This window comes from Eleutherodactylus coqui, chromosome 11 (genome assembly GCF_035609145.1).
Source record: "Eleutherodactylus coqui strain aEleCoq1 chromosome 11, aEleCoq1.hap1, whole genome shotgun sequence".
Lineage (NCBI taxonomy): Eukaryota > Metazoa > Chordata > Amphibia > Anura > Eleutherodactylidae > Eleutherodactylus > Eleutherodactylus coqui.
In genome coordinates, this window is record NC_089847.1 from 4,755,411 (window position 1) to 4,780,874 (window position 25,464).

Consider the following 25,464-nt stretch of genomic DNA (forward strand, 5'->3'; position numbering starts at 1 on the left):
TCTGTACATAGTTATTAGAGTGCCCCCTTGTTACAGTCCTGGATATAATAGATGATGGGAGAGATCTCTGTACTGACCCCTGATATATTATACATAGTTATTAGAGCGCCCCCTTGTTACAGTCCTGGGTATAATAGATGATGGAAGAGATCTCTGTACTGACCCCTGATATATTATATATAGCTATTAGAGCGCCCCCTTGTTACAGTCCTGGGTATAATAGATGATGGGAGAGATCTCTGTACTGACCCCTGATATATTATACATAGTTATTAGAGCGCCCCCTTGTTACAGTCCTGGGTATAATAGATGATAAGAGAGATCTCTGTACTGACCCCAGATATATTATACATAGTTATTAGAGCGCCTCCTTGTTACAGTCCTGGGTATAATAGATGATGGAAGAGATCTCTGTACTGACCCCTGATATATTATACATAGTTATTAGAGCGCCCCCTTGTTACAGTCCTCGGTATAATAGATGATGGGAGAGATCTCTGTACTGATCCCTGATATATCTATGCATAGTTATTAGGGCGCCCCTTTGTTACAGTCCTGGGTATAATACATGATGGGAGAGATCTCTGTACTGACCCCTGATATATCTATACATAGTTATTAGAGTGCCCCCTTGTTACAGTCCTCGGTATAATAGATCATGGGAGAGATCTCTGTACTGACCCCTGATATATCTATACATAGTTATTAGAGCGCCCCCTTGTTACAGTCCTCGGTATAATAGATGATGGGAGAGATCTCTGTACTGACCACTGATATATTATACATAGTTATTAGAGCGCCCCCTTGTTACAGTCCTGGGTATAATAGATGATGGGAGAGATCTCTGTACTGACCCTGATATATTATACATAGTTATTAGGTCGCCCCTCAGCCGTCTCTTTTCCAAACTAAATACCCCCAGTTTTGATGACCTCTCTGGGTATTGTAGTCCTCTCATCCCATTTATTACTTCAGTTGCCCCCTTTGTACCCGCTCAAGCTCTGATATGTCCTTCTTGAGTACCAGTGTCCAAAACTGTCCTCAATAATCCATGTGTGGTCTGACCAGTGACTTGTAGAGGGGGAGAACAATGCTCCCATCATGCACCCCTAGACCTCTTCTGATGCCCCCATGATCCTATCTGCCTTGGCAGCAGCTGCCTGACACTGCTTGCTCCAGTTAAGCTTACAGTTATAAACCCCCAAGTCCTTCTCTATGTCAGTGTTCCCCTGTGGTACCCCAGTAGTAACGGTGACCCAATCAGAGTACTGTATATACTCGAGTATAAGCCAAGCTTTTTAGCACATTTTTTGTGCTGAAAAAGTCCCCTTCGGCTTATAGTCGAGTGCGGTTAAAAAAACCCCTGCAATACTCACCGCCCAGCCGGCGTCTGTGTCCCGGCGCGATGGTCTCCTGGGCGGTACGGCAAGCTGCTTCAGCATTCTCCCTGCCGTTATCTCCCTGCTTGGCTTTGAATTCCTCCGCCGTCAGCACTGTGTAAGTAAGCTCTGTGATTGGATCGAGCGCCAGCCAATGGCAGCCGGCGCTCGATCCAATGACAGCGCTTACTTACACAGCGCTGACGGCGGGGGAATTCAAAGCCGAGCAGGGAGATGACAGCGGGGAGAATTCTGAATCAGCTTGCCGTACCGCCGGGAAGACCATCGCGCCGGGACACAGACGCCGGCTGGGCGGTGAGTATTGCAGGGTTTTTTTTACCCAGTATATACTCGGGTAAAGCTGGGCTTATACTTGAGGCAATAAGGTTTACCAATTTTTCGTGGTAAAACTTACTGACTCGGTTTATGCTCGGATCGGCTAATACTCGAGTATATACAGTATGTACCATTTATACCCCCCTCTGCTTTCTATCACTGACGAGTTACCCCCTTACACACATTCTCCCCCAGACCAAGCATTCTCATGCTACATACCAACCTTTTATGCGTAGTAGCCAGCGGTTTGGAAGAGTCCATATACACAAGATCCAATAACTCTCCCCGGTCCAGTCTAGAACTTACCTCCTGGTAGAAGCTGGTCAGGGTGGTCTGACAGGAGCGATCTCTCATAAACCCGCTAATTTGGACTTATACAACTATTGGTATTATTGTATCTTGTCACCACCAGAAGTAGAGGTGGCGTCAAGATACAGGGGGTTTGACAGGGTGGTGACACCCCCTTTTTTTGTAATTGGCTGCATGGCCTTCATCCCTTCCTCGTGCTCACAGGTGCTGCTTCTGGCTCCGGTGTGACTGTAGCACTGAACTTCAGCGCTGCTGGGAGGGCGCCAATGCCTACAGTTACAGCGGACCCAGGAGCAGGAGCTGTCAGCAGTGCGGCCAGCAGTGGGAGCTGTAAGGATAAGAAGGGGCGGCAGGGAGAGTGACAGCGGGCCCCCTACTAAGAAGCGGAGGTGACATCGGCGGCAGGAGCTGTCAGCAGCACGGCCAGCAGCGGGAGCTGTAAGGACGAGGAAGGGGCAGCAGGGAAAGTAACATCAGACCCCCTACAAGCTATCAGAGGTGACAGCGGCGGCAGGAGCTGTCGACGAGCAGCAGCTGCAAGGATGAGCAAGGGGTGGCAGGGAGAGTGACAGTGGCCCCGCTACAAGGCAGTGGAGGGCATTAGCTTAAGCCCTGTTTCAGCACTGCTGGCACGCCAGCTACAGTCACAGCGGGGCCAGAAGCAGGACCTGTGAGCCCGAGCAAAGAGAGAATGCCATGCAGCGAATCACAAAAAGGGGGCATCACTGCACTGTCAAACCCCCTGTATCTTGACTTCACCACTACTTCCGGTGGCGTAAAGATACAACAATACCACAGCTATTTTCCTTGAGGTCCTCCAGGATGGCGTCTCTTAGAAACCCTTCAGACATTTTGCCCTCAATAGAAATCAGACTTGCTGGCCTTTAGTGTGGTGTCCCAGAGTAGGGGCCCTCCAGCACTTTAATATCTGTCTCCTGTAGTGTGTCTATCTGTCTGCACTGTTGAATGTGTTAGACTGTGTGTTGTTATGTGTATTGGCTCTCTCTGGGCCAATGGTAGGTCATCTGTCTGGTGTCTGTGTCTTGTCAGTTACCCTAAGTAGGCCTAGGATTGGCTAGGTAGGTCACCCATAGTTCGGGATTGGTTGTCAGAGCAACTATAAAGGGAAAAAATTCTTAACCTGCTTAAATTCTTGTTGTGTGGAAGGACCCTCAGATAACTTGGACTGATGGCGCATCTTCCTGAATTGAGAAGTAATTTGGTACGTGTGTTTGCTGATGATTGCTAAACTGTGGAAGTTACTACTAAATGAGAAACTGCCAAGTTGGATCTGTTTGTTGAAGCCTTTTGCAAGTGTGGAGTAAACTGTGTGCCTTCGGTTTACGTTATCAAAGCTGGTGTGGACTCTTTATTCCGACCCGACCGGATCGCTTCCACTCAAGGGTGTCACAAGGACAATTACACATCATTGTCACCACTATTGCTTTTTGCGACTGTGCGCAGTCGGGCCACATCCAGCCACTACGGAGAGGGATGGTAGAGCCACCGTTGATGACCATCTTATTTTCCTCACTGTTCCCCCACAAGGCCTGCACTCGGTCACCCAGTAGTTTCCAGGTTCACTTTTTGACCCCTTTGTGAATATCAGCACCCCACTGGTTATGCGCCAATCCAGTGGAAGAGACCCATCACTATAGAGGCCGGAAATGTAAGAAACAAGGGTCTGTCTATCACTGCTTTCTTCCCTCAGAGCCCGGCCATGACTCCATCTACACAGTGTCAGTAGTCTGTAGGAAAGTAGGAAAAATAAAGAGGGGCCCCTGGAAGAAGCAGATTGGAGGGTCCCCCGGGACCAGAGGGTCTCTTTACTCTCCCCCATAATCTGATTCCATTCTCAGGTGCAGCTATAAGGGGGGTGAGCAGTGCTCTGTACCCCTCTTACACAGTTTGCAGCAGCCCATGTACCACATGTTATGCCCACTCCCTCCAGTCTGGAACCCGGTCAGGAGGGGGAAGAGCAGACCCCGACCCATAGTACCCCCATCCTCCCTGCTTCACAACGTCTTACCGGTAGAGCTAGCAATCTATCTGTGGGGTGGGGGGCTGATCACCCCCCGCACCCGCCTGTACTTATTACTCACAGATGATGATTATTATTCCGCTCGCTCACATTAAACACTCTGATGTTCTTCCTTTGATTCTTGGCAGACTTTCGGATTTCTCAGAACCATCTGGAATCAGGAGGAAGAGAGAAACGTGAGTCACGGAACACGGAAAGCGTCTGCGAGCGAACGTTCCCTGCGGTACAGAACAAACCGCCGTATGCGCTGCCACTCTGACGCTACACAGACATGACGCTGACGTGTGACCGTGCGGCCTGCGAGTTTTTAGTTTTTATTCAGTAGACTTAGCACATTGATATAAACCCCTCAGTAACACGTATGTCGTCCTGCGGCGGCGCGCTGTGGGCGCCATCTTGTGTGCGTGAGGTTGGCGTAGTTTAAATCTCTGATGTGAGCAATGATGAGGGCCGTGACCAGCAGGAGCGCACAACCTCAGACCAAACCCGACATGTGACACCTGGAGAGTCCAGAAGGAGCAAACCCCGCCCCCTTGACTCCTTCACAGGGGGTGAAGCTCACTTTTCCTGGGGCCATGAGCCAATTGAGAGGTGTGATGGGCCGTATACAGGTGGATGGACCTGAGTTCCATACATTTTCAACGTTCCTGCAGCCCCCTATGAATGAGGAAGATGTCCTGAGGCGGGGGCCGCTGCCAAGTTGGGACTAATGGATCATCATCCCCCAGCCGAACGCCAACTAGTGGTTCCCTTCTATTGGGATAACAGCGGGAGCCAACATAATACTTAGGAAATAACACCAATAACGCGCCTTCCAGGCCGCAGAGTAAAGCTTGTGCAGTGCACCCTCCATATAACGCCACTGATGACATCATCGGATCAGACCCGTTCCCTCTCAGCTGACCCCAGACGCTATCCTGACCTCTTTTATGTATACATAGCGCCACGTGACAGCGATCCATGTGACGGCGCAGGTTGGGCATGCAGAGGAGCCGATCAGCAGGGCCTGCGTACAGTGGGGTGCAGTCAGTTATTGGGGGTCTGGGGCCCCTGTTCCTACTTGTGCTCCTTACAGTACAGCAGTGCAATAATATATCCCGCAGCCTCCTGGTAGCTCCGTCACCATCGCTATATAAAATGTACATATTATGTCTCTTTGGGCTCCGGCTGTCATCCTTGTGGCCCCTGGCCCTCCGCTGATTGTCAGCTCCTCAGCCAAACTTGACGTGTCGCTGGTTGTAGTACCAGACCTGGAGGAGGATGAGCCCATCCAGGCAGATCTGCAGCATCCCGCACAGCCAGAATTGCGCCGGCGCCGCCCTAATGATGAAGTAGGAGGTCTTGAAGCAGTCGCCGGCGGTCCACAGCACGACCATCTTCACACTAATGAGGAGAGACAAGAAAAAGGGGAAAATGGCTGCATGCGTTATTGTTCTAACTTGTAGCATCACTGGAGTTTATTTCCGTGCGTTTTGCAAGTTTTCTGCATCTCGCAATACACAACACTCGCACAGGAAAATCGCCCTGTGAATAAGCCCTAATACAGAGAGCCAAGGATGTCCATGTGCAGGCCCCGGGGCCACAGCACTGATCATATGGCATCTGCAGCCTCCCTACGGCCTCTATCTGGGAGGGAACTGAAGGTCTGTTCATCCTGAGCCAGCTGTTTCATAACTGCAATGGAAAGCCGCCGTCCCAGAGAGGGATGGTTACTGCTCATCCTGCGCTGCCTGCTGCAGGAACAGAGAGGGATACGACTGACTGCGACTCTAAAGACATAATAGAAGCCCAAATCCATCAGCGGGTGCAGCGTGACCCCCTCACATAAAGTGCTGCACCCCGGCGGTGAGGAACACGACGTCTGAGCAGACGCTTCATATCTTGCGCTAAATCAAAGTGATGGTAATGGGCCGCTGCTTATTCAGTGCGGCTCTCGCCCTCCAGAAATCATTAATGACTCTCTAAGTGTCCTGGAAATAATGACTCGCGTCACTTGTAGCGCCTGCATATTTATACTGATGGAGACCTGCGGGCGGGAGGGGGTTAATAGAGTGCCTTCACAGGCCGCACTTTTGGTCAGGCTGCAATATTGATCCCGGCAGAGGATGAGGCTGCGGTATGGACTATGGCAGGGGATGAGGCTGCGGTATGGACTATGGCAGGGGATGAGGCTGCGGTATGGACTATGGCGGGGGATGAGGCTGCGGTATGGGCTATGGAGGGGGATGAGACTGCGGTAAGGACTATGGCGGGGGATAAGGCTGCGGTAAGGACTATGGGGAGGATGAGGCTGCGGTAAGGACTATGGTGGGGGATGAAGCTGCGGTAAGGACTATGGTGGGGGATGAGGCTGCGGTAAGGATTATGGCGAGGGATGAGGCTGCAGTATGGACTATGGCAGAGAATGAGGCTGCGGTATGGACTATGGCAGAGAATGAGGCTGGGGTATGGACTATGGCGGGGGATGAGGCTGCGATAAGGACTATGGCGGGGGATGAGGCTGCGGTATGGGCTATGGCGGGGGCTGAGGCTGCGGTAAGGAGTATGGGGAGGATGAGGCTGTGGTAAGGACTATGGCGGGGGCTGAGGCTGCGGTAAGGACTATGGCGGGGGCTGAGGCTGCGGTAAGGACTATGGCGGGGGCTGAGGCTGCGGTAAGGACTATGGCGGGGGATGAGGCTGTGGTAAGGACTATGGCGGGGGATGAGGCTGCGGTAAGGACTATGGCGGGGGATGAGGCTGCGGTAAATACTATGGGGAGGATGAGGCTGCGGTATGGACTATGGCGGGGGGTGAGGCTGCGGTAAATACTATGGGGAGGATGAGGCTGTGGTATGGACTATGGCGGGGGATGAGGCTGCGGTATGGACTATGGCGGGGGATGAGGCTGCGGTATGGACTATGAAGGGGCATGAGGCTGTGGTAAGGACTATGGCGGGGGCTGAGGCTGCGGTAAGGACTATGGCGGGGGCTGAGGCTGCGGTAAGGACTATGGCGGGGGATGAGGCTGTGGTAAGGACTATGGCGGGGGATGAGGCTGCGGTAAGGACTATGGCGGGGGCTGAGGCTGCGGTAAGGACTATGGCGGGGGATGAGGCTGTGGTAAGGACTATGGCGGGGGATGAGGCTGCGGTAAGGACTATGGCAGAGTCTGAAGCTGCGGTAAGGACTATGGTGGGGGATGAGGCTGCGGTATGGACTGTGGCGGGGGGTGAGGCTGCGGTAAGGACTATGGCAGAGTCTGAAGCTGCGGTAAGGACTATGGTGGGGGATGAGGCTGCGGTATGGACTGTGGCGGGGGGTGAGGCTGCGGTAAATACTATGGGGAGGATGAGGCTGTGGTAAGGACTATGAAGGGGCATGAGGCTGTGGTAAGGACTATGGGGAGGATGAGGCTGCAGTAAGGACTATGGCGGGGGATGAGGCTGCGGTAAGGACTATGGGGAGGATGAGGCTGCAGTAAGGACTATGGCGGGGGATGAGGCTGCGGTAAGGACTATGGGGAGGATGAGGCTGTGGTAAAGACTATGGCAGAGGATGAGGCTGCAGTAAGGACTATGGCGGGGCATGAGGCTGTGGTAAGGACTATGGCGGGGGATGAGGCTGCGGTATGGACTATGGCGGGGGATGAGGCTGCGGTATGGACTATGGCGGGGGATGAGGCTGCGGTATGGACTATGGCGGGGGATGAGGCTGCGGTATGGACTATGGCGGGGGATGAGGCTGCGGTAAGGACTATGGGGAGGATGAGGCTGCGGTAAGGACTATGGCGGGGATGAGGCTGCGGTAAGGACTATGGGGAGGATGAGGCTGCGGTAAATACTATGGGGAGGATGAGGCTGCGGTATGGACTATGGCGGGGTATGAGGCTGCGGTAAGGACTATGGCGGGGGATGAGGCTGCGGTAAGGACTATGGCGGGGGATGAGGCTACGGTAAGGACTATGGGGAGGATGAGGCTGCAGTAAAGCCTATGGCGGGGGATGAGGCTGCGGTAAGGACTATGGCGAGGGATGAGGCTGTGGTAAGGACTATGGGGAGGATGAGGCTGTGGTAAGGACTATGGCGGGGGATGAGGCTGCGGTAAGGACTATGGCGGGGGATGAGGCTGCGGTATGGACTATGGCGGGGGATGAGGCTGCGGTAAGGACTATGCGGAGGATGAGGCTGCAGTAAAGCCTATGGCGGGGGATGAGGCTGCAGTAAGGACTATGGGGAGGATGAGGCTGCGGTAAAAACTATGGGGAGGATGAGGCTGCGGTATGGACTATGGCGGGGGATGAGGCTGCGGTATGGACTATGGCGGGGGATGAGGCTGCGGTATGGACTATGGCGGGGCATGAGGCTGCGGTAAGGACTATGGCGGGGGATGAGGCTGCGGTATGGACTATGGCGGGGGATGAGGCTGCGGTAAGGACTATGGGGAGGATGAGGCTGCAGTAAGGACTATGGCGGGGGATGAGGCTGCGGTAAGGACTATGGGGAGGATGAGGCTGCAGTAAGGACTATGGCGGGGGATGAGGCTGCGGTAAGGACTATGGGGAGGATGAGGCTGCAGTAAGGACTATGGCGGGGCATGAGGCTGTGGTAAGGACTATGGCGGGGGATGAGGCTGCGGTATGGACTATGGCGGGGGATGAGGCTGCGGTATGGACTATGGCGGGGGATGAGGCTGCGGTATGGACTATGGCGGGGGATGAGGCTGCGGTAAGGACTATGGGGAGGATGAGGCTGCGGTAAGGACTATGGAGGGGGATGAGGCTGCGGTAAGGACTATGGGGAGGATGAGGCTGCGGTAAATACTATGGGGAGGATGAGGCTGCGGTATGGACTATGGCGGGGTATGAGGCTGCGGTAAGGACTATGGCGGGGGATGAGGCTGCGGTAAGGACTATGGCGGGGGATGAGGCTACGGTAAGGACTATGGGGAGGATGAGGCTGCAGTAAAGCCTATGGCGGGGGATGAGGCTGCGGTAAGGACTATGGCGAGGGATGAGGCTGTGGTAAGGACTATGGGGAGGATGAGGCTGTGGTAAGGACTATGGCAGGGGATGAGGCTGCGGTAAGGACTATGGCGGGGGATGAGGCTGCGGTATGGACTATGGCGGGGGATGAGGCTGCGGTAAGGACTATGCGGAGGATGAGGCTGCAGTAAAGCCTATGGCGGGGGATGAGGCTGCGGTAAGGACTATGGGGAGGATGAGGCTGCGGTAAAAACTATGGGGAGGATGAGGCTGCGGTATGGACTATGGCGGGGGATGAGGCTGCGGTATGGACTATGGCGGGGGATGAGGCTGCGGTATGGACTATGGCGGGGCATGAGGCTGCGGTAAGGACTATGGCGGGGGATGAGGCTGCGGTATGGACTATGGCGGGGGATGAGGCTGCGGTAAGGACTATGGTGGGGGATGAAGCTGCGGTAAGGACTATGGTGGGGGATGAGGCTGCGGTAAGGATTATGGCGAGGGATGAGGCTGCAGTATGGACTATGGCAGAGAATCAGGCTGCGGTATGGGCTATGGCAGAGGATGAGGCTGCGGTATGGACTATGGCGGGGGATGAGGCTGCGGTATGGACTATGGCGGGGGATGAGGCTGCGGTATGGACTATGGCGGGGGATGAGGCTGCGGTATGGACTATGGCGGGGGATGAGGCTGCGGTATGGACTATGGCGGGGGATGAGGCTGCGGTATGGACTATTGCGGGGGATGAGGCTACGGTAAGGACTATGGGGAGGATGAGGCTGCAGTAAAGCCTATGGCGGGGGATGAGGCTGCGGTAAGGACTATGGGGAGGATGAAGCTGCGGTAAATACTATGGGGAGGATGAGGCTGCGGTATGGACTATGGCGGGGGATGAGGCTGCGGTATGGACTATGGCGGGGGATGAGGCTGCGGTATGTACTATGGCGGGAGATGAGGCTGTGGTATGGACTATGGCGGGGGATGAGGCTGCGGTATGGACTATGGGGGGGGATGAGGCTGCGGTATGGACTATGGCAGGGGATGAGGCTGCGGTATGGGCTATGGCAGAGGATGAGGCTGCGGTATGGACTATGGCGGGGGATGAGGCTGCGGTATGGACTATGGCGGGGGATGAGGCTGCGGTATGGACTATGGCGGGGGATGAGGCTGCGGTATGGACTATGGCGGGGGATGAGGCTGCGGTATGGACTATGGCGGGGGATGAGGCTACGGTAAGGACTATGGGGAGGATGAGGCTGCAGTAAAGCCTATGGCGGGGGATGAGGCTGCGGTAAGGACTATGGGGAGGATGAAGCTGCGGTAAATACTATGGGGAGGATGAGGCTGCGGTATGGACTATGGCGGGGGATGAGGCTGCGGTATGGACTATGGCGGGGGATGAGGCTGCGGTATGTACTATGGCGGGAGATGAGGCTGCGGTATGGACTATGGCGGGGGATGAGGCTGCGGTATGGACTATGGGGGGGCATGAGGCTGCGGTAAGGACTATGGTGGGGGATGAGGCTGCGGTAAGGATTATGGCAGAGAATGAGGCTGCAGTATGGGCTATGGCAGAGAATGAGGCTGCAGTATGGACTATGGCAGGGGATGAGGCTGCGGTATGGACTATGGCGGGGGATGAGGCTGCGGTAAGGACTATGGTGTGGGATGAGGCTGCGGTAAGGACTATGGCGGGGGATGAGGCTGCGGTAAGGGCTATGGCAGAGGATGAGGCTGCGGTATGGACTATGGCGGGGGATGAGGCTGCGGTAAGGACTATGGCGGGGGATGAGGCTGCGGTAAGGAGTATGGGGAGGATGAGGCTGCGGTAAGGACTATGGCGGGGGCTGAGGCTGCGGTAAGGACTATGGGGAGGATGAGGCTACGGTAAGGAGTATGGGGAGGATGAGGCTGCGGTAAGGACTATGGCGGGGGCTGAGGCTGCGGTAAGGACTATGGCGGGGGATGAGGCTGTGGTAAGGACTATGGCGGGGCATGAGGCTGCGGTAAGGACTATGGCGGGGCATGAGGCTGCGGTAAGGACTATGGCGGGGCATGAGGCTGCGGTAAGGACTATGGTGGGGGATGAGGCTGCGGTATGGACTGTGGCGGGGGGTGAGGCTGCGGTAAATACTATGGGGAGGATGAGGCTGTGGTAAGGACTATGGAGGGGCATGAGGCTGTGGTAAGGACTATGGGGAGGATGAGGCTGCAGTAAGGACTATGGCGGGGGATGAGGCTGCGGTAAGGACTATGGGGAAGATGAGGCTGCAGTAAGGACTATGGGGAGGATGAGGCTGTGGTAAAGACTATGGCAGAGGATGAGGCTGCAGTAAGGACTATGGCGGGGCATGAGACTGTGGTAAGGACTATGGGGAGGATGAGCCTGCAGTAAGGACTATGGCGGGGGATGAGGCTGCGGTATGGACTATGGCGGGGGATGAGGCTGCGGTATGGACTATGGCGGGGGATGAGGCTGCGGTATGGACTATGGCGGGGGATGAGGCTGCGGTATGGACTATGGCGGGGGATGAGGCTGCGGTAAGGACTATGGGGAGGATGAGGCTGCGGTAAGGACTATGGCGGGGGATGAGGCTGCGGTAAGGACTATGGCGGAGGATGAGGCTGCGGTAAGGACTATGGTGGGGGATGAAGCTGCGGTAAGGACTATGGTGGGGATGAGGCTGTGGTAAGGACTATGGCGGGGGATGAGGCTGCGGTATGGACTATGGCGGGGGATGAGGCTGCGGTAAGGACTATGGTGGGGGATGAGGCTGCGGTGTGGACTATGGCGGGGGATGAGGCTGCGGTATGGACTATGGCGGGGCATGAGGCTGCGGTAAGGACTATGGCGGGGTATGAGGCTGCGGTAAGGACTATGGCGGGGGATGAGGCTGCGGTAAGGATTATGGCGAGGGATGAGGCTGCAGTATGGACTATGGCAGAGAATGAGGCTGCAGTATGGACTATGGCAGAGAATGAGGCTGCGGTATGGACTATGGCAGGGGATGAGGCTGCGGTATGGGCTATGGCAGAGGATGAGGCTGCGGTATGGACTATGGTGGGGGATGAGGCTGCGGTATGGAATATGGCGGGGGATGAGGCTGCGGTATGGACTATGGCGGGGGATGAGGCTGCGGTATGGACTATGGCGGGGGATGAGGCTGCGGTATGGACTATGGCGGGGGATGAGGCTACGGTAAGGACTATGGGGAGGATGAGGCTGCAGTAAAGCCTATGGCGGGGGATGAGGCTGCGGTAAGGACTATGGGGAGGATGAGGCTGCGGTAAATACTATGGGGAGGATGAGGCTGCGGTATGGACTATGGCGGGGGATGAGGCTGCGGTATGGACTATGGCGGGGGATGAGGCTGCGGTATGGACTATGGCGGGAGATGAGGCTGCGGTATGGACTATGGCGGGGGATGAGGCTGCGGTATGGACTATGGGGGGGCATGAGGCTGCGGTAAGGACTATGGTGGGGGATGAGGCTGCGGTATGGGCTATGGCAGAGGATGAGGCTGCAGTATGGGCTATGGCAGAGAATGAGGCTGCGGTATGGACTATGGCGGGGGATGAGGCTGCGGTAAGGGCTATGGCAGAGGATGAGGCTGCGGTATGGACTATGGCGGGGGATGAGGCTGCGGTAAGGACTATGGCGGGGGATGAGGCTGCGGTAAGGGCTATGGCAGAGGATGAGGCTGCGGTATGGACTATGGCGGGGGATGAGGCTGCGGTAAGGACTATGGCGGGGGATGAGGCTGCGGTAAGGAGTATGGGGAGGATGAGGCTGCGGTAAGGACTATGGCGGGGGCTGAGGCTGCGGTAAGGACTATGGGGAGGATGAGGCTACGGTAAGGAGTATGGGGAGGATGAGGCTGCGGTAAGGACTATGGCGGGGGCTGAGGCTGCGGTAAGGACTATGGCGGGGATGAGGCTGTGGTAAGGACTATGGCGGGGCATGAGGCTGCGGTAAGGACTATGGCGGGGCATGAGGCTGCGGTAAGGACTATGGCGGGGCATGAGGCTGCGGTAAGGACTATGGTGGGGGATGAGGCTGCGGTATGGACTGTGGCGGGGGGTGAGGCTGCGGTAAATACTATGGGGAGGATGAGGCTGTGGTAAGGACTATGGAGGGGCATGAGGCTGTGGTAAGGACTATGGGGAGGATGAGGCTGCAGTAAGGACTATGGCGGGGGATGAGGCTGCGGTAAGGACTATGGGGAAGATGAGGCTGCAGTAAGGACTATGGGGAGGATGAGGCTGTGGTAAAGACTATGGCAGAGGATGAGGCTGCAGTAAGGACTATGGCGGGGCATGAGACTGTGGTAAGGACTATGGGGAGGATGAGCCTGCAGTAAGGACTATGGCGGGGGATGAGGCTGCGGTATGGACTATGGCGGGGGATGAGGCTGCGGTATGGACTATGGCGGGGGATGAGGCTGCGGTATGGACTATGGCGGGGGATGAGGCTGCGGTATGGACTATGGCGGGGGATGAGGCTGCGGTAAGGACTATGGGGAGGATGAGGCTGCGGTAAGGACTATGGCGGGGGATGAGGCTGCGGTAAGGACTATGGCGGAGGATGAGGCTGCGGTAAGGACTATGGTGGGGGATGAAGCTGCGGTAAGGACTATGGTGGGGATGAGGCTGTGGTAAGGACTATGGCGGGGGATGAGGCTGCGGTATGGACTATGGCGGGGGATGAGGCTGCGGTAAGGACTATGGTGGGGGATGAGGCTGCGGTGTGGACTATGGCGGGGGATGAGGCTGCGGTATGGACTATGGCGGGGGATGAGGCTGCGGTATGGACTATGGCGGGGGATGAGGCTGCGGTAAGGACTATGGCGGAGGATGCGGCTGCGGTAAGGACTATGGCAGAGGATGAGGCTGTGGTAAGGACTATGGCGGGGGATGAGGCTTCGGTAAGGACTATGGCGGGGGATGAGGCTGCGGTAAGGACTATGGTGGGGCATGAGGCTGCGGTAAGGACTATGGTGGGGGATGAGGCTGCGGTATGGACTATGGCGAGGGATGAGGCTGCGGTATGGACTATGGGGAGGATGAGGCTGCGGTATGGACTATGGCGGGGGATGAGGCTGCGGTATGGACTATGACGGGGGATGAGGCTGTGGTATGGACTATGGCAGGGGATGAGGCTGTGGTAAGGACTATGCGGAGGATGAGGCTGCAGTAAAGCCTATGGCGGGGGATGAGGCTGCGGTAAGGACTATGGGGAGGATGAGGCTGCGGTATGGACTATGGGGAGGATGAGGCTGCGGTATGGACTATGGCGGGGCATGAGGCTGCGGTAAGGACTATGGCGGGGCATGAGGCTGCGGTAAGGACTATGGTGGGGGATGAGGCTGCGGTATGGACTATGGTGGGGGATGAGACTGCGGTATGGACTATGGCGGGGGATGAGGCTGCGGTAAGGACTATGGCGGAGGATGAGGCTGCGGTAAGGACTATGGTGGGGGATGAAGCTGCGGTAAGGATTATGGCGAGGGATGAGGCTGCAGTATGGACTATGGCAGAGAATGAGGCTGCGGTGTGGACTATGGTAGAGAATGAGGCTGCGGTATGGACTATGGCAGAGAATGAGGCTGCGGTATGGACTATGGTAGAGAATGAGGCTGCGGTATGGACTATGGCAGGGGATGAGGCTGCAGTATGGGCTATGGGGAGGATGAGGCTGCAGTAAGGACTATGGCGGGGGATGAGGCTGCGGTAAGGACTATGGGGAGGATGAGGCTGCGGTAAGGACTATGGCGGGGGATGAGGCTGCGGTAAGGACTATGGCGGGGGATGAGGCTGCGGTAAGGACTATGGCAGAGGATAAGGCTACGGTAAGGACTATGGCAGAGGATGAGGCTGCGGTAAGGACTATGGCAGGGGATGAGGCTGCGGTAAGGACTATGGTGGGGGATGAGGCTGCGGTAAATACTATGGGAAGGATGAGGCTGCAGTAAGGACTATGGCGGGGCATGAGGCTGTGGTAAGGACTATGGCGGGGGATGAGGCTGCGGTATGGACTATGGTGGGGGATGAAGTTGAGGTAAGGACTATGGCAGAGGATGAGGCTGTGGTAAAGACTATGGCAGAGGATGAGGCTGCGGTAAGGACTATGGCAGAGGATGAGACTGCGGTAAGGACTATGGTGGGGGATGAGGCTGTGGTAAGGACTATGGCGGGGGATGAGGCTGCGGTATGGACTATGGTGGGGGATGTAGTTGAGGTAAGGACTATGGGGAGGATGAGGCTGCGGTAAAGATTATGGCAGAGGATGAGGCTGTGGTAAGGACTATGGCAGAGGATGAGGCTGCGGTAAGGACTATGGTGGGGGATGAGGCTGTGGTAAGGACTATGGCAGAGGATGAGGCTGCAGTAGGGATCTCAGCAAGGGATGAGGCTCCGATAAGGATTCTGTGCCGTGGATGAGGCTGCGGTAAGGATCCCAGCGGAGGATGAGGCTGTGGTAAGGATGCTGTGCCATGGATGAGGCTGCATTAAGGATTCTGTGCCATGGATGAGGCTGCGGTAAGGATCCCGGCGAAGGATGAGGCTGCGGTAAGGATCCCAGCGGAGGATGAGGCTGCGGTAAGGATCCCAGCGGAGGATGAGGCTGCGGTAAGGATCCCAGCGGAGGATGAGGCTGCGGTAAGGATCCCGGTGGGGAGGGTAAGGCTTCGGTAAGGATCCCGGCAGAGGATGAGGCTGGATGGACTGATTATCATTTGTGGAAATCTCTGCAAAAAGTCTGCAGCGATGACGTCACCATAATTATAAATGAGTGCGGTGGGCCCCCCCTGGTGGTTGTGTTCAGGGGACACCGCTGCTCTGGAGCAGTAATGACCAGGGAAGTCCTCTGAGTAAAAGGGCTCTCTAGTGATGGATAGGCAGCATTCTCAGTGATGTCGCTGCTGCTCTCTAGTGATGGATAGGCGGCATTTTCAGTGATGTCACTGTTGCTCTCTAGTGATGGATAGGCGGCATTCTCAGTGATGTCACTGTTGCTCTCTAGTGATGGATAGGCGGCATTCTCAGTGATGTCACTGTTGCTCTCTAGTGATGGATAGGCGGCATTCTCAGTGATGTCACCGCTGCTCCCTAGTGATGGATAGGCGGCATTCTCAGTGATGTCACTGTTGCTCTCTAGTGATGGATAGGCGGCATTCTCAGTGATGTCACCGCTGCTCCCTAGTGATGGATAGGCGGCATTCTCAGTGATGTCACCGCTGCTCCCTAGTGATGGATAGGCGTCATTCTCAGTGATGTCACCACTGCTCCCTAGTGATGGATAGGTGGCATTCTCAGTGATGTCACCGCTGCTCTCTAGTGATGTATAGCCGTCATTCTCAGTGATGTCACCGCTGTTCTTTAGTGATAGGTGGCATTCTCAGTGATGTCACCACTGCTCTCTAGTGATGGATAGGTGGCATTCTCAGTGATGTCACCGCTGCTCTCTAGTGATGTATAGCCGTCATTCTCAGTGATGTCACCGCTGTTCTTAAGTGATAGGTGGCATTCTCAGTGATGTCACCGCTGCTCTCTAGTGATGGATAGGTAACATTCTCAGTGATGTCACCGCTGCTCTCTAGTGATGTATAGCCGTCATTCTCAGTGATGTCACCGCTGTTCTTTAGTGATAGGTGGCATTCTCAGTGATGTCACCGCTGCTCTCTAGTGATGGATAGGTGGCATTCTTAGTGATGTCACTACTGCTCTCTAGTGATGGATAGGCAGCATTCTCAGTGATGTCACCGCTGTTCTTTAGTGATAGGTGGCATTCTCAGTGATGTCACCGCTGCTCTCTAGTGATGGATAGGTGGCATTCTTAGTGATGTCACTACTGCTCTCTAGTGATGGATAGGTGGCATTCTCAGTGATGTCACCGCTGCTCTCTAGTGATGGATAGGCGGCATTCTCAGTGATGTCACCGCTGCTCCGTAGTGATGGATAGGCAGCATTCTCAGTGATGTCACCCCTGCTCTCTAGTGATGGATTGGCCGGCTTTCTCAGGGATGTCACCGCTGCTCTCTAGTGATGGATAGGCAGCATTCTCGGGGATGTCACCGCTGCTCTCTAGTGATTGATAGGCAGCATTCTCGGGGATGTCACCGCTGCTCTCTAGTGATGTATAGGTGGCATTATTAGTGATGTCACCACTGCTCTCTAGCACATACACACCTGGTAAGCTGCACCGTAGATTTTCTGCAGTCTGGTAGATCCCTGTGGATCACACATGCGGATCCCGCTGCCACCGCCAGGTATAGCCCTAAGGTTTTCGGAAATGTCTTTAGGACTGACATACTGTGAGGTTGAAGGAGGTTTCCGCCCGGCTCCATAGTGTGTAATTATGCGTGTGGTACACGATGATATCTCCAGGCAGGGTCACAAATCAGCGAGCCGTGCGTGCGGCCCGCTCGGAAGTACGGCGTCTGATTGTGTGCGCCGCATTTATTCCTTATATTTATGTGTGGAGGAATGACATTTATGACTCCTCGCCTCGTGAACGCGTCGCCGGGGATCTGCCTGCAGCCAGAGCCAAGATAAATGGTGTCATTTGCGTTCGCTCCCGCGCTGTGTGTTGCTTTGGTACAATAGATGGCTAATGGCTGCATGACTTCATACAACGGGACCCTAATAGTCCTCCCATGAATCAGCGGCGCCTCGTTACCCCAAACCAACTAACCTCAGGGCGGCATGAGTTCTGCGACTTCGGGAAAACAAGTTCAGGAGCAATTTACTGAGGACACCAGATTTATGAAGTCTGATCATTGTTAGTAGGCGGCGCTGTGACTACCTCTCATATCAGTGATGTCATCACCAGTGGGTTGGCCTGTGACTACCTCCCTCCATACCCAACAGTATCACATCTTGTATCCAAGCTAGAGGTGGTACAGCAGGGTACTGGAGCCTCTATGCCCTCCTGTATCACATCTTCTAGGGGAGGGATGGTGCTGACAAGGAGTATATTCCCGCTAGCTTTAAGTATACAAGTACAGCAGTGGCTCCCCCTTGTGGCTGCTTCTCCTGTGTATATAATGATGTTCAATGCAAATTCTCACGCATGAAGCAACACGTAAACAATGTTTGTTACCTCATTCCCCGTGTGGACTTGTTCCTGATGTTCTGCAGCAGCTGAGGGAGTCCTAGCATTGCCTCAGTCAGGAGCGCCACCAACCCTAGACCCTCCACAAAGATGGGGACGTCCAGGAGACCGTAAGTGAGGACAGCCCCGAGGACGGTCAGTGAGAGGCAGAACTGCAGATAATCCTCAAAGCGACTCCACTTCCAGAAGTGCCCAGGATCGAAATCTGCAAAGACAAAGTGGGACGGTCAAATCCCGGACGGGTCCAAACGGCTGCCATCTTGGCACTGATTCACGCAGGACGTCTATCACCAAACAGAGGCTCAAAATAGTCGCTAAAGCAAGTTGTTGGTGTGCGAATGACAGTTTGAGGGCTTTTAAACAAAGTGATTGTTACTTCACAGTCCCCTCCTGCTCAGCACTGAGGGCTCCAGAGAATTACATCAGGGGCCACAAAGTATAAATATCTGATATACAGGGTGAGGTAAAAGTCCCCCAGGGTCATCGGGTCCTCCGGGGTCATCAGGTCCAACTCCCTGCTCAGTGCAGGATCACTAAATCATCCCAGACAGATATTTGTCCAGCCTCTCAAGACTTCCATTGATGGAGAACTCCCCACCTCCTGTGGCAATCTGTTCCACTAGGACTGTAGGCCCAATGTCATCCTGTGTCCCGGAGTGTGTGAGTCCAGGAGCAAAGTCATACAGATAACCTAGATTGTAGGCCCAGTGTCATCCTGTGTCCCGGAGCGGAGTCATACAGATAACTAGGACTGTAGGCCTGGTGTCGTTCTGTGCCCTGGAGAGTGTGTGTCCAGTAGCGGAGTCATACAAATAACCTAGACTGTGGGCCCGGTTTCATCCTGTGTCCTGGAGTGTGTGTGTCCAGGAGCAGAGTCATACAGATAACATAGACTGTAGGCCCGGTTTCATCCTGTGTCCCGGAGTGTGTGTGTCCAGGAGCGGAGTCATACAGATAACTTAGATTGTAGGTCTGGTGTCATCCTGTGTCCTGGAGTGTGTGTGTCCAGGAGCGGAGTCATACAGATAACTAGGACTGTAGCCCTCTGTCATCCTGTGTCCTGGAGTGTATGTGTCCAGTAGTGGAGTCATACAGATTACTAGGACTGTAGGCCCAGTGTCATCCTGTGTCCCGGAGTGTGTGTGTCCAGGAGCAGAGTCATACAGATAACTAGGACTGTAGGCCCGGTTTCATCCTGTGTCCCGGAGTGTGTGTGTCCAGGAGCGAAGTCATACAGATAACTTAGATTGTAGGTCCGGTGTCATCCTGTGTTTCGGAGTGTGTGTGTCAAGGAGTGGAGTCATACAGATAACTTAGATTGTGGGTCCGGTGTCATCCTGTGTTTCGGAGTGTGTGTGTCAAGGAGTGGAGTCATACAGATAACTTAGATTGTGGGTCCGGTGTCATCCTGTGTCCCGGAGTGTGTGTGTCAAGGAGTGGAGTCCTACAGATAGCTAGGACTGTAGGCCCAGTGTCATCCTGTGTCCCGGAGTGTGTGTGTCCAGGAGCAGAGTCATACAGATAACTAGGACTGTAGACCCGGTGTCATCCTGTGTCCCGGAGTGTGTGTGTCCAGGAGCAGAGTCATACAGAAAACTAGGACTGTAGACCCGGTGTCATCCTGTGTCCCGGAGTGTGTGTGTCCAGGAGCGGAGTCATACAGATAACTTAGATTGTAGGTCTGGTGTCATCCTGTGTCCTGGAGTGTGTGTGTCCAGGAGCGGAGTCATACAGATAACTAGGACTGTAGCCCTCTGTCATCCTGTGTCCTGGAGTATATGTGTCCAGTAGTGGAGTCATACAGATTACTAGGATTGTAGGCCCGGTGTCATCCTGTGTCCCGGAGTGTGTGTGTCCAGGAGCAGAGTCATACAGATAACATAGACTGTAGGCCCGGTTTCATCCTGTGTCCGGGAGTGTGTGTGTCCAGGAGCGAAGTCATACAGATAACTTAGATTGTAGGTCCGGTGTCATCCTGTGTCCCGGAGTGTGTGTGTCAAGGAGTGGAGTCATACAGATAACTTAGATTGTGGGTCCGGTGTCATCCTGTGTCCCGGAGTGTGTGTGTCAAGGAGTGGAGTCATACAGATAACTAGGACTGTAGGCCAGGTGTCATCCTGTGTCTTGGAGTGTGTGTGTCCAGGAGCGGAGTCATACAGATAGCTAGGACTGTAGGCCCAGTGTCATCCTGTGTCCCGGAGTGTGTGTGTCCAGGAGCAGAGTCATACAGATAACTAGGACTGTAGGCCCGGTTTCATCCTGTGTCCCGGAGTGTGTGTGTCCAGGAGCGAAGTCATACAGATAACTTAGATTGTAGGTCCGGTGTCATCCTGTGTTTCGGAGTGTGTGTGTCAAGGAGTGGAGTCATACAGATAACTTAGATTGTGGGTCCGGTGTCATCCTGTGTTTCGGAGTGTGTGTGTCAAGGAGTGGAGTCATACAGATAACTTAGATTGTGGGTCCGGTGTCATCCTGTGTCCCGGAGTGTGTGTGTCAAGGAGTGGAGTCCTACAGATAGCTAGGACTGTAGGCCCAGTGTCATCCTGTGTCCCGGAGTGTGTGTGTCCAGGAGCAGAGTCATACAGATAACTAGGACTGTAGACCCGGTGTCATCCTGTGTCCCGGAGTGTGTGTGTCCAGGAGCAGAGTCATACAGAAAACTAGGACTGTAGACCCGGTGTCATCCTGTGTCCCGGAGTGTGTGTGTCCAGGAGCGGAGTCATACAGATAACTTAGATTGTAGGTCTGGTGTCATCCTGTGTCCTGGAGTGTGTGTGTCCAGGAGCGGAGTCATACAGATAACTAGGACTGTAGCCCTCTGTCATCCTGTGTCCTGGAGTATATGTGTCCAGTAGTGGAGTCATACAGATTACTAGGATTGTAGGCCCGGTGTCATCCTGTGTCCCGGAGTGTGTGTGTCCAGGAGCAGAGTCATACAGATAACATAGACTGTAGGCCCGGTTTCATCCTGTGTCCGGGAGTGTGTGTGTCCAGGAGCGAAGTCATACAGATAACTTAGATTGTAGGTCCGGTGTCATCCTGTGTCCCGGAGTGTGTGTGTCAAGGAGTGGAGTCATACAGATAACTTAGATTGTGGGTCCGGTGTCATCCTGTGTCCCGGAGTGTGTGTGTCAAGGAGTGGAGTCATACAGATAACTAGGACTGTAGGCCAGGTGTCATCCTGTGTCTTGGAGTGTGTGTGTCCAGGAGCGGAGTCATACAGATAGCTAGGACTGTAGGCCCAGTGTCATCCTGTGTCCCGGAGTGTGTGTGTCCAGGAGCAGAGTCATACAGATAACTAGGACTGTAGACCCGGTGTCATCCTGTGTCCCGGAGTGTGTGTGTCCAGGAGTGGAGTCATACAGATAACCTAGACAGTGGGCTTGGTTTCATCCTGTGTCCCGGAGTGTGAGTGTCCAGGAGCGGAGTCATACAGATAACTAGGACTGTAGGCCAGGTGTCATCCTGTGTCCCGGAGTGTGTGTGTCCAGGAGTGGAGTCATACAGATAACTAGGACTGTAGGCCCGGTATCATCCTGTGTCCTGGAAAATGTGTGTGTCCAGGATCAGAGTCATACAGATAACTCGGACTGTAGGCCCAGTGTCATCCTATGTCCTGGAGTGTGTGTGTGTCCAGGAGCGGAGTCATACTGATAACTAGGACTGTAGGCCCGGTGTCATCCTGTGTCACTGTTATGTATGCTGCTGGGATCTGTAGTTGTAAGCTTCCTAGCAGCACAGCTCCACAGGTGGTTGAGAGTTAATTGAGCTGGCTGGGTGTGGTACTCTCCAGCAGCCAATCCCCTTTAGTCTGCAGCACATATAAACCCAGCTGTTGTCAGTCTGAAGCTGGTCTTGTACTGTTTGGATGTATCTGTTTGGTTCCCACTCAGATCTGTGCTTGCATGTAGGTCTGTTCTGTCTCTCTGCTTCCCTAAAGACGGTTTGGACACCTGTAGTTCTGGTCTGCAGCACATGCAGCTTCCCTTTTTCTTTCCCCTTTACAGGTGCGGCCTCCAAACGTCTTATGTCTCGCTCTGTATGTCAGTTGGTGGATCCCTGACACAGCTCTCTATGTCAGCTCGGTGGCTGACTGTCTATCCCCCCTATATGAGGACACATAGACTTGCTGTGAGTTTCATCTATGGGAAGTGTGCGCTGGTTCATGTCCGTTTGTACGTTTATCTTCTGTTAGTTTTGTGTCAGCTTGCTGTGTGTATGGTGTCTGGTTCTGCTGGACTCCTGGTTAGTGTAGGGACTAGCAGTATAACCAGGAGCCGTGAATTGGTCTGCTCGCTTCCATATTTTGTACAAAATGTCAACTAATACCTGGTATATATATATATATATATATATATATATATATATATATATATAATATATATATTATTATCTGCTATTAGTGTTTGCATCCTGGCTGCTGTATGCTGTGTTCTCTGCTCTGTGTGTCCTGTTGTTCTGTCCCTATCATGTGGCATGTGTATGTCTTCTGTTCTGGTAGCGTGGTTCCTAGGAACAGCTAGGGCCCAGATCCAAAGACCACTGGGCCGCCCTTTATTGGGGCGATGTCCCCGCTTAGATAGGGCCATATCATCCTCCCTTGTAGTACAGGGTAAGTTTGCCTGAACCCCGTGTGTATCCGTTCCCTCTTGGTCACAATCGTGTGGGCTCCGTGCTTAGTTTGCCCACACGATCATAATAGTCCCGCAGTGTGTGTGTCCAGGATCGGAGTCATGCAGATAACTAGGACTGTAGGCCTGGGGTCATCCTGTGTCCTGGAGTGTGTGTTTCCAAGAGCAAAGTCATACAGATAACTAGGACTGTGGGCCCGGTGTCATCCTGTGTCCCGGAGTATGTGCGTCCAGGAGTGGAGTCATGCAGATAACTAGGACTGTAGGCCCGGTGTCATCCTGTGTCCTGGAGTGTGTGCGTCCAGGAGCGGAGTCATGCAGATAACTGGAACTCTAGGCCCAGTGTCATCCTGTGTCCCAGAGAGTGTGTCCAGGAGTGGAGTCATACAGACAACTAAGACTGTAGGCCTGGTGTTATCCTGTGTCCCGCAGTGTGTGTGTCCAAGATCAGAGTCATACAGATAACTAGGACTGTAGGCCCGGTGTCATCCTATGTCCTGGAGTGTGTGTGTGTGTGTCCAAGAGTGGAGTCATACAGATAACTAGGACTATAGGCCTGGTGTCATCCTGTGTCCCGGAGTGTGTGTGTCCAGAAGTGGAGTCAGGCAGATAACCTAGACTGTAGGCGTGGTATCATCCTGTGTCCTGGAGTGTGTGTGACTAGGACTGGTGCTGCACAGATAACTAGGACTGTAGGCCCGGTGTCATTCTGTGTCCTGGAGTGTGTGTGTCCAGGAGCGGAGTCATACAGATAACTAGGACTATAGGCCTGGTGTCATTCTGTGTCCTTGACCTCGTTAAACTGTTCTTCCTGCACTGGCGTGTGAGCTTATCAAATCTGAAAGAAGAGTTCCAGTCTCTGACTCTGGACTCTCTTATTGTTGGTGGTGCTACTGTGACATCCCTGACAACGACCCCAGCCATCTCCTCAGTGGTGTGCCTTGTGTCTTGGTCGTTGCACACTCGCCCCCTAGGTGTCTCCACACACGTTTTGGGTGCTCTCCTTAAGGAGACACGACGCCCCTCCTGACCCACATATAATCCAGTCTTTGTGAACATGTAGAAGCACTGCAGGTGATATTTCTTCACAGTACGGTAGAATTTCAGCTGAATCATATTGTGGACTTTTCCCACCTACACAAGGAGCTTTAAATGGCACTAAAGATAAAGTCCAAAGGCATTAAGTCCGGCGACCTTGGCAACCATTCTACCAGATTTCTACACCCAATCCAGTGCCCAGGGAATTACACATCCAACCATCTCCGTAAAGCCACAGCAAAGTGTGGCAGTGTGCCATCCTGTTGAAAGTGACTTACGAACTCGCTGTTCTTATTGAGCACAGATGGCAATATGGTATGCCATAACATCCGCAGGGACTTCTCACCGTTAAATGATCCGTCAATCAAAAAGGGGCCCTGAATGTCAGATGCAATTTACCAACCTTGCCCTTGTTTAACGGCTGAACAAGTAAAGATAGTGCAAAACTGTCACTTACAAGGGCTTAGCTCATTAATTAAAGGCACACAGCGCCTGGTTACTGACAGATCTGTTCTTTTTAGTGATTGGTCAGTAAGAATCACGCCTTGATGTAAGAATCTTTCAGAAGACCTCAGAGGATGTGTTACAGGGACGCATGAAGCTGGAGAAGGCTACAAAACCTGAAGACCTGGATGTAGATCCCCAGTTATTTATCTACAGATGGAGGACATTCAGGACTGTTTTACTATCCCCAGGAGCGTCCTGTTATATCACTGCAAGAGCACAACGGCAACCCTGAAAGAGGAGAGAAAGAGTCCAGAAGGAACAGCTGAGGACCCATAGAAGAGTCAACAGACTGCAGAGACCTCTGTTCACGTATACTCTGTACACTGACCACGAATGGTATTCATGGAAAGACACAAAGAAGGAAGACTCTGCTGACGAAAAATAACACTGCGGCCCAGCTCAGAGACCACCAGGATGTCCCACAAAGCTCCCGGGAAATGTTCTATGAACCGATGAGAAAAAAGTGGAAGCTTTTAGTACAAATGCTCAATGTAGAGGAAGAACGAAAACATCATATAACTGTGGAGCAGGCATCATGGTTCGGGGCTCTTTGCTCCACAGGGTCTGGACACCTTGTGATCATTGGTGGAACAATTAATTCTACGGCAGACAAGCCATCTTACAGGAGGATGTAAGGACCATCCAGGACCTCAAGCTGAAGAGACATCTAATGATGGAACCAGAAAAGCAAACAAGTAATCAATTAAAAAAAGGTGGAAAAGAAGATGATTTTAGTTTTGGATTGATCAAGCCCTGACTTTAACTGGATGCTGTGGTGTGACCTAAAGAAAGCTGTGCACATAAGGCACCCCTGAAATACTGATGACCTGAAGCACGTTTGCAGCAGCACAAGATCCAGTTTTTATTCTTCTACATAAGAGGCAGTATTATAGTAGTTATATTCTTGTACATAGGAGGCAGTATTATAGTAGTTATATTCTTGTACATAGGGGGCAGTATTATAGTAGTTATATTCTTGTATATAGGGGGCAGTATTATAGTAGTTATATTCTTGTACATAGGGGGCAGTATTATAGTAGTTATATTCTTGTATATAGGGGGCAGTATTATAGTAGTTATATTCTTGTACATAGGGGGCAGTATTATAGTAGTTATATTCTTGTGCATAGGGGACAGTATTATAG

General features: G+C 53.5%; 1 protein-coding gene across 4 annotated transcripts in view; it reads right to left on the reverse strand.

Moving 5' to 3' along the window:
• Positions 1-4,348: 4,348 nt before the first annotated feature.
• Positions 4,349-25,464, reverse strand: part of LOC136581823 (solute carrier family 66 member 2-like) — a 49,310-nt gene continuing 28,194 nt past the window's right edge. For all 4 annotated transcript variants that reach the window (XM_066582451.1, XM_066582449.1, XM_066582452.1 and 1 more), the window contains exons 4-5: positions 18,132-18,348; positions 4,349-5,448 (exon numbers count right to left, since the gene is read on the reverse strand). In XM_066582451.1, the coding sequence (XP_066438548.1) occupies positions 5,277-5,448; positions 18,132-18,348 (389 nt within the window). In that variant the 3' untranslated portion in view covers positions 4,349-5,276. The remainder of the gene's footprint in view (positions 5,449-18,131; positions 18,349-25,464) is intronic.